Source organism: Solanum stenotomum, chromosome 3 (genome assembly GCF_019186545.1).
Source record: "Solanum stenotomum isolate F172 chromosome 3, ASM1918654v1, whole genome shotgun sequence".
Classification (NCBI taxonomy): domain Eukaryota; kingdom Viridiplantae; phylum Streptophyta; class Magnoliopsida; order Solanales; family Solanaceae; genus Solanum; species Solanum stenotomum.
Genome location: NC_064284.1, coordinates 26,044,204 through 26,054,087, shown reverse-complemented (window position 1 = coordinate 26,054,087; position 9,884 = coordinate 26,044,204). Strand labels below are relative to the sequence as shown.

Genomic DNA, 9,884 nt, shown 5'->3' with positions numbered 1-9,884 from the left:
CAACTGCCTTGATAGAAATATTGGGGCTTTATGGAAAATCTCTTATTTTCTGAATAGGTAGACCTAAAAGGTTTATGAGAGTCATTCAGGGAGGATATGGGATGGTTATGAAAAGGGCAAAGTAGACAGCAAATCAATTTATAGTCTTGGTTTTATTTGAAAAATTCATGTCCAGACTTCTTGCTTGACTAATATTTGCACAACTAAACCCTGCATAACTAATACCCGCATAAGTAATACCTGCATAACTAAACCCTACATAAGTAATACCTGCATAACTAAACCCTACATAAGCAATACCTACATAACTGATACCCACATAACTAAACCCTACATAAGTAATACATGCATAACTAAACCCCTACATAAGCAATACATGCATAACTAAATCCTACATAAGTAATACCTACATAAATGATACCCACATAACTCTATCCAGCTACCAAATGACTATGGAAAGATCGAAGCAATGAAAGCAGAGTGGTTGCTACTAGTAATGTCTTGTCATTGCAAACAAATACAGGCAGATGGTCATGTTAGTTTGCAACAACACATGGCTGCTTCCATATTATCATACACGATATAGGACAGGCTTAAAGAAGTTGTAGTAGCTTAAGTTATTCAAGAATCCAATGGTCTATTAAGAATTAATGGGGTGGTGGGTTAAAGAATGTACATTTTGGGATAGAATTTTTGTTCTGGATAGTGATCAAACATCATCAGCATCACTTCCTGCAACATGAGTTTCATGACTGGCCCAGTAATGGTTTCCATCAGGGCCAGAAATCTTAAACCTGTTGAGGTATAAAAGAAAGTACCTCAGTGAGGACTTATGATATGTTCCTAACTCAATTCTAAAGAATAAAGTAATCAACTCACCTCTCAAGCACTGATTTTCCTTCTTTGTATTTTTGGCTCTTCTCATGGGCAGTCTCCTGAAAATAATTGTTACATTAGGAACAACTAGAAATACTAGCTGCCAAACGACAATTTCTAGCATTTTATCACTCCATACTCACATATTTCCATCCAACAATTGACCCACAACAGACGCAGAAAATGTCTGCCACAGTGTGCATACCAGTCATCATCATTCTGTTTTCTATCTCGCCAGAAGTGACATTCACCCTGTCAAAAGAAAAAAAGGGCGTATAGAATATGCAGAACTACAAAGTGCATTATCTGTTTGAATGCTTCCGCTAAATGATAAAATGAAATGAAGAGATTTGAGAAGAGCAGAACTCTTGAACAGGAAAGCAATCAAGTTGAGCATAATATATGTATTTCAGCCATGTAACTATCGTGATGTTGCTACCAATTGTAAAATAACCCAAGTCAAGTAAGAATTTATTCTATATATTGATGTGTTAATATTTGTACTCCTGCAAAATACACTTAAAAGTACATGATATAATAGTCTGGAAAAATCCCCACTAGGTTCTATAGTGATTCCAACAGATCAAATTCTGGTGCTAATTTTTAGTCAATGACACAAATGTATGAAGATACACATATACAATACCATGTCATTAACAAACTAAACCTACAAGGTATATCCTACCTTGTTCACAACTTTTCATGTGCACTCAAATATTCTATAGGTTGGTTGTGACCTTCCATAGTGATAATGACTCGGAGCTAATAACAAAATCAAAGATCCTGAAAGCAATGTGACCAACGTAGAGTACGAGGTTCAAAGAAAAGCCAAATAATTTGCACATACTCCAATTGCATTCAACTTTTGAAAACCAATCTTTTTTCATTTCAAAGCATGAATGTTTTGGCTAACTACTACCAATATGAATTCTTCAGTACTTCATCCTTTTTCACTTTCTAGTTTAACAGTGCCCTCCACACCACACCAGTAAAAGAAGGGGTGGGAAATCAAATAAGGAGGATTTATATGGTAGCTTTTTTCATCCTTCTGTACCGGAGGTATGGATAAGCTTGCCCTTAGTAATAAGTAATAACATTGTTAATCAAACCAAGCTACAAATAACTCATGTCCCATCAATGCCAAGAAAAGCTTAACAACAATCAGAGGAAATAAATGGTAATGCCTTTCATACTCTAACAAGAATAAAACCAACAGAAGTTGTAAGTTGCACTTGTGATTTTCATGCTGCAAGTATAAAGATTAAACATGTGAAAATGTCACAAACATTTCTGATGATTGAATGTGCAGAATCAAAGAGACTTACACCTTACTGAAGAGATACGCCTTCCCATGTTTGCAGTGGAAAGACTGAAGGAAAGATCAGAAGGAAAACATAAGAGTCAGATAACCTCACGACTCAGAATGACTACATACATTATTTAGGGGCTGAAACAAGAATGTAACATAAACTTCAATATAATTAATTGCAGAATCAACATTTCATTCCATTCAAAAGCATTTAAATTGTCTAAGAAACAGTAGTTTCAAAGCTCCAACACTTGAAAATGTGCTCGGATTTTATGCTATAGAAGTCATATGGAATTCTTCATAGAAAGTCATGAATGCACATTACATTGAAATTAAGCAAAATAAAGTAACCACACAAGCACCAAATTGATGAAAATGTAGAAAATAGATCAGTCCCAAGACCTGATCAATGGACTGGGCATAACAATAACAGTTTGAAATATTGAAGCCACTAGCACACAGACATGGAACAAATGGAACAGAAAAGATGGGAGGAAAACCTTGGAAACAATGTTTTCAGAAAGGGCAAGATGAGTTCCACAGTGCTTGCAGCTGTAGATCTTGCCTTCAAGAGTCAACAAAAATAATCTCCCCATCAAAGATTTTTAAGATCACAAGAAAATTGAAGAACGAAAATGGAAAAGGAGTTATCCAAAAAGGGGTAATAGTTTTTGTTTCGGCTGGAAGATAGTAAGTAACGTCAAGAAAGGGAAAGGATTCAATGTGTGAGGGAGTCTTTGAATAATTTAATGCTACTTGCTTTTTTTTCTTTTTAATCCATTTAAAATATGGAAAAGATAAAAAATATTCTTAAATTAGGTGAAATGAGTAAAAATGTAATATTATTTATGAACAAAATTACCGTGCAGTCAATACTTTAGTATAAATATCCTTGTCGTTGATAATTTGGTCCAAAAATATCCTATAGTTACTAAATGGGTCAAAAATGTCATTTTTCGAATAAATATGTTATTTTTTTTCTTTTTAAACACATTTTGTTCCTAATAAATATTTTGTTAAAGAACTTTATTCTTGTTTTCTTTCTTTTACAATCACTTTAAATAATAAGAATGTAGGAAATATTTTTTTCTTCTTAATCTTATTTTATCAATTAAAATAGAATAACTCTGTGTGCTCTTTTAACGGATAAAATATGTCATATTTATAATATCATAGTAAATACATGTTTAATTTTTATTTATATAAGGAAACAATTATAATAAGATAGGAATTTTTTTTATTTTTTTCCGAATTGAAGTAGGATAAATATTTGCTACATATTATTAGAAAAAGAATGTGTCAAAAAGAAAATAAATAATATAGTTATTTGAAAAGGGGTTTTGATCTATTAAGCAACAATAAAGACATTTTTGGACAAAAGTATGAACGACAAAAATGTTTTTAGACCAAACCATAAATAGAAGACATTTTTTGTTCATTTCACATAGTTTAAGGACATTTGAACCCTTTTTCGTTGAAAAGATATTTTTTTAGAGTAAATTTTAGGTTTGACAAACATAAAATTCATATTAGTTTTGCTATTTGCGCTGCGTAACAAACTATGTTTGCTATGGAGCACCAGATTTGCATAAATCACAAGTGGGCATCTCGTTTGTATAAAAGCACAGCGATTGTATATGTATATCGGTTAGATAATTGTATATATGTAACTACTATGTATATGTATCAATGATTGTGTTTGTATATCTGCACAAAATTTGAATTTGTATACAATTGAATCGAAATAAAACATTTGTATATCAAATCTCTCTCTCTCGCTTTATACAACACAAATTATACATTGTAATTGGGAAAATGCATAAGTACCCCCCCCCCCAAACCTATGCCCGAAATCCCAGAGACATACTTATGCTGTACTAAGATCCTATCACCCCCCTGAACTTATTTTATAAATAATTTTCTACCCTTTTTTGGCCTACATGACACTATCTTCTGGGGCCGCGCGTGTTGACAATTTTCTCAAGATATCTGGTTGATAGTGCCACGTAGGCCAAAAAGGGGTAGAAAATTATTTATAAAATAAGTTCCAGGGTGGGGGGGTAATAGGACCTTAATATAGTATAAGTGNTAAAAAAAGCAGAAGTAGAAATAAAATTTAGGGAAAATGCATAAGTACCCTTCCAACCTATGCTCGAAATCTCAGAGATACACTTATACTATACTAAGGTTTCATTACCCCCCTGAACTTATTTTATAAATAATTTTCTACCCTTTTTTGGCCTCCGTGGAACTATTTTCTGTGGCCCACGCGTGTTGACAATTTTCTCAAGATATCTGGTTGATAGTGCCACGTAGGCCGAAAAGGGGTAGAAAATTATTTATAAANTGGGGTAATAGGACCTTAATATAGTATAAGTGTGTCTCTGAGATTTCGGGCATAGGTTTGGGGGTACTTATGCATTTTCCCCATTGTAATTTGTATAATTTGTGTTTGTATAAAGTGAAAAAGAGAGAAAGGTAGTGAAAGATCTGTATTTGAATAATTATAAGTGTATAGAACGAAAATATATGTATTTGTATATACAGTTTTCTCTCGCTTTATACAAACACAAACGCAATTTACACATTTGTGTTTTTATAAAGTGAGAGAGGCGAGTGAGAGCGGCGAGCGAGATCAGAGAGAGTGGCGAGCGAGATTTCTGAAGAGAGAGGCGAATGACAAAGTGTTTGCTACGGATTAGAATTATATGAAACTTTGGTTATAACATTAAATTTGAATTAACAGTTTGCTATTTTATACAATTTTCCATTTTTTTTATCTGATGATTTTTTATTTTTTATTTTGATCTCATATATTTAATACAATAAGATAGATTAACAGATATTTTATATACTTCAAATTTAAAAATTATAAAAAATTTAATTTTTTTTTTTTTTAGATCATGTGTTAAATCAAAATCATATGATCAAATTAAATTTTCATGTAATCTCATTTAATGTCCACAATTTCATCCACGTAACAATTGAAATAATCAGAATCATAGAACCGATTACTAATGGCTAGTTTATCCTATAAATCTCGCACCTACCCCACTGTTATAGGTATATGGTTGATATTTATGTATTTTAATATTAAAATAAAAATATTTAGTACATAAATTAGTGTGTATAAATTGACAAGAATGTGATCATTATAGTGATGTATCTCTTATAACCATTATTGTCATGATCTATCACTAATTTCATTCATTATTTTATCTCATTCTACCTTGTAACTTATGTAACCTTTGGGCTGTTCATTTACTACCTATTATCTTTCTATTCATTGTAAGCAAGAATTTTTCACCTATAAATAGTGTAGTCTTACTTTGTATTGGTAAGAAGAGATCAAATAATCTCAAGAAAGATGAGAAGTGTGAAACAATAGTTTAGTGTGTATAGTAGTGAAAGAGAGAGTTGAGACAGAAAATATTTCAAGTGTTCTAATTATATATATTCAATGTACAAAAGAGAGTAATAATATGTTGAAGGAAGGTATTTTTTTGTGGAGGGCCGATGTGATGAACCACAGTGAATGCATATATATACATACATACACTAATTAAGCAGAGTGAATTAGGTACAAATTTTCTGTCCAAACCCCTAATCCATCCACAAATAAACCCAATTCTCCATAACCCACATTTTATTCCTAGCTTTCTCCTGTTCAGTCCCATTAGCAATTATCCGTTCACTTTATAAATCGTGAAGCCACAAAATAGTATTCGTGAAGCCACAAAATAGTATAGACTTTAAAAATACCTTGAAAGGCCCACCTAGTCAGATTAGAAGACGGGAAAATTTAACCAGGTTTGCTAATCTTGCGTCGCTAGGCAGGGAGCTATACCCTGGCCCTCGCACTGTGAGGCTCTTTGTTATGAATCAGCCCCAGCCCAATAACGATACTAACAAGTATATCACACGGATAGGTATTGGGACAAGTAGGTCCAATACAAGCAACAAAGCCAGGCCTTTACAGATGATAATTTGGGATCCACACTGAGGGTATTGTTAAATAGAACATGGCATCACTATGAGAGGGCATCGTATGAATTATGTGCAAAGGGCAGTTCTGTGTTTCTCATCCCAATTCTAGAGTCTAAGTTTCTCATCTCCATTCTTATCTCCATCCTTAGTTACTTGTTATTTCAATATTTCCATTGTAATTCGGTAGTTTGATTATTGCAATTAGAATCTTAAAGTTGTAATAATGTTCCAGTGCTCTTATTAATATAGTGAGGATTTCAGTTTGTTGCATTGGTGCTTTCATTGACGTACTCTAATGAAAGCTGTGATATTGGATCAATTCAATGGCACTGGCAATCCAGAGGGTTGGCTTTATCAAGCGGAGCGGTAATTCGCCTTCCTTGGCTTCACCGAGGAGTATTGGGTACCTCTTCCTTCCTTTTACCTTAAGGGTGAAGCACTTACATGGTTCGATTGGTTGTTTCACAATAAGCAGTTTTTTGATTGGATGCATTTCAAGGAGAAATTTATTCAACGTTTTAGCCACCAAACCAAAGTATATCCAGTGGTGCAGACAACTGTTCCAAGCAATTTTCAGACGTCATTTGCATTTAAATCTGCCTATGAAACTCAAACCTTGAAAGAAGACCATATGTTTGATAAATTGCCTGAGCAGTATCACGCTGCAGATCCCTGCGAATTCACTAATTGAGGTATTACTGGTATTAGGACTGTTGATGACATAATAACTCCTCGAAACGGGAGATCTAAATCAACAACTGCTTTGGTACAAAAACCTTCTGTTGTGACCAAGGATTCAGTGTTCGTTGAAATGTCTTATACAACAATGAACCCCAACTTACATGATCCTAATGTTGGTGTCCATGATGAAGAGCACTCTGCATTTGTAGTTATTGCGGTGTCCGANGTGGTGCAGACAACTGTTCCAAGCAATTTTCAGACGTCATTTGCATTTAAATCTGCCTATGAAACTCAAACCTTGAAAAAAGACCATATGTTTGATAAATTGCCTGAGCAGTATCACGCTGCAGATCCCTGCGAATTCACTAATCGAGGTATTTCTGGTATTAGGACTGTTGATGACATAATAACTCCTCAAAACGGGAGATCTAAATCAACAACTGCTTTGGTACAAAAACCTTCTATTGTGACCAAGGATACAATGTTCGTTGAAATGTCTTATACAACAATGAACCCCAACTTACATGATCCTAATGCTGGTGTCCATGATGAAGAGCACTCTGCATTTGTAGTTACAGCGGTGTCCGACACAAGCATCTGCCGAAATGCCAATTTACAACCTGAAGTAACCATCCAGGTGCTCGATGAAAGTTCGCACAACATTAGATTCGGGGAGATAAGGTCAATTGCATCTCAAGTTTCACTCCTAATTACTTTTGAGGCTCCAGAAATTGTTAGGTCGAATGAACATCTCGAATGTGATGTGTCAACGAGGTATGTAAATGTTAACTCTTTTGCTAGTGGCTCTCCTATATGGAAAACTGATTTGGAGAGCTTCGAGGACTAGTATCTTGCTGACTTTTTCATAGAACCTGTGGGTAATGAAGATCCATTTCTCAATAGCTTGATAATTTCAATGCATTCTGTTAAAATACTTCCTTACATTGAAAATAGAAAATCTACCTGGGGTTCAATGGTCAACATATTTTGAGTCAATTTCTATTGGTTCCTGCTGCTAATCTCTTTATTGTAACCAATCCTATGATTGCAATGGATCTTTGTGTATGGGATCCTGGAATATGTTTTGAGTTCATGGCTCTAACAGATTTTACAGACAACAAAAATGAAGTATTATTGTTGGGCTGTACTGGCAAACTTTTCTTAAATGCAGATTCACACTCAATGAGTAGAGTGTGGGATCCCGAACAACCATGGTGTGTGCATTGCTACTTGTCTAATGGGTCATGTGTTATCTATAACTACATTGCAATCCCCTGTCCATCAATTACATATAAACTAATCATCGATACATATTATGTTGTAAACCTTGGCGTTTTGGTGGCCAACTTCGAGCGAACATCAGTTTGGCGGCATGATGTCAACATTAATCTTGACTACAAAATTGAGGTCTGCTACATGGTGCTTGTTCAAAAGAATCTTCTTGCACTTCTTAGTTCTACTATAGGGCTTCAGAACTTTGATGCTCGTTTTTATGTGCTCCAAATTGACATTATTGGCCCTATGATAATATCGGGAAGAAATAGTCTTGAGCAGTTAGTGATATCTGTGTATGTCCGTAACTAGTCCTTCAAGATTTGTTTACATAGACTTATCCATAGTTTGTTTATGGAAGACATCTTGGGTTTATTTCTGTTGTAATTAATGGTGATGATGCGGTATTACATGATTTTGATTTTGTTGAGGTGGACAGTATTGGGGCATTGATTTCTCCATTGGATAACTGGGAGTTTCATCACTATATTTCTTTTTGCTCATTGGTTTACTTCGTGGGAAGATCAACTAGAATTGTCCATTTAGAGAAATGGTTTTCTGGGCAAATGCTTAAGGATAATTTGCAAATGCCTAGGCATAGCAATATGACATGGATAAGAAATTCTGGGCTACAAGATGGGAAGTATGTTGCTTTAACTATGCTTATAATTTTGGCGAAGGTCTGCCACAATGTTGGAGATGGACTACACCTTAGTTTGCCTCTATCTTGTGTTCTCCCTATGTTAAGTTGGATTGTGAGTGAGTATTATGCAAGTTATGAGGCTATTGGAGAACTTAATCATGTCAGTGATGGTATCATTGCAACCTTTTATTATGATTTCCGTTCCAAGGATATTGTGGCCTATGGGATATTTAGAGAAACTACAGTTTTTTCTTATCACAACCATGTCCAATGTGAAGTGAACTATGCTGCCACACTAAACAAAGCTTGGTATGAAGCTCTTGATTTTGCTCACAAGGGACTTGTTGGTGTTTGTCATCAAATGCACTTCATCTATGTTGAAGTCAATATAACTACACCTAGATTACCAATGATGTTGTTGGCAAGAATTCTTGACTTGAACCTTGAGGACAAGGTTCTTATTGAGGGCGGGAGTATTGTTATGAATCAACCCCAGCCCAATAACGATACTAACAAGTATATCACACAGATAGGTATTGGGACAAGTAGGTCCAATATAAGCAACAAGGCCAGGCCTTCACATAGGATAATTTAGGATCCACATTGAGGGTACTGTTAAATAGAACATGGCATCACTATGAGAGGGCATCACATGAATTATATGCAAAGGCAGTTCTCTGTTTCTCATCCCTAATTCTAGAGTCTAAGTTTCTCATCTCCATTCTTATCTCTATCCTTAGTTACTTGTTATTTCAATATTTTCATTGTAATTCGATAGTTTGATTATTGCAATTAGAATCTTAAAGTTGTAATAATATGTCAACATTCATTCTCACATTGGTCCTGAGATATTTATTCTCACATTGGGCCTGAGCTCAGGTTTGAGCTGACATCAAATGGATTAGGCCCAATGTTGAAGATAATATGGAAGTCTAATATTCCTCTTATCTTTTATTTATTTTTGCAATTAGTTACACTTCATTCAATAAGAAATGGACAGCCGTATAGTTAGTTACAGAATAGATGATTTTCATTTTGTATAAATATAGGACCTTGTACAGTGATGGATTCATTCAGAAATAACAGAAAGGAAATTTATACATTGTGAGTTCTTAA

General features: G+C 34.5%; 1 protein-coding gene across 1 annotated transcript; it reads right to left on the bottom strand.

Annotated features, from left to right (window-relative positions):
• Positions 1 to 484: 484 nt before the first annotated feature.
• Positions 485 to 2,913, bottom strand: LOC125859489 (protein yippee-like). The gene is made up of 5 exons (XM_049539260.1): positions 2,686 to 2,913; positions 2,202 to 2,245; positions 1,020 to 1,128; positions 880 to 935; positions 485 to 794 (listed from the first exon to the last, which is right to left on the bottom strand). Exons 1-5 carry the CDS (start codon positions 2,779 to 2,781, stop codon positions 710 to 712), a joined length of 390 nt encoding a protein of 129 aa, XP_049395217.1. The 5' UTR covers positions 2,782 to 2,913; the 3' UTR covers positions 485 to 709.
• Between the last annotated feature and the right edge of the window lie 6,971 nt (positions 2,914 to 9,884).

Excerpts from the sequence above, each read along its gene's own strand:
- LOC125859489 (XM_049539260.1), bottom strand. The coding sequence starts at position 2,781 with ATGGGGAGATTATTTTTGTTGACTCTTGAAGGCAAGATCTACAGCTGC. Across the intron at positions 1,129-2,201 it reads GCGTATCTCTTCAGTAAGGT|GGTGAATGTCACTTCTGGCG; the intron begins GTAAGTCTCTTT and ends TTCTTTTGACAG. Across the intron at positions 795-879 it reads GGAAAATCAGTGCTTGAGAG|GTTTAAGATTTCTGGCCCTG; the intron begins GTGAGTTGATTA and ends ATACCTCAACAG.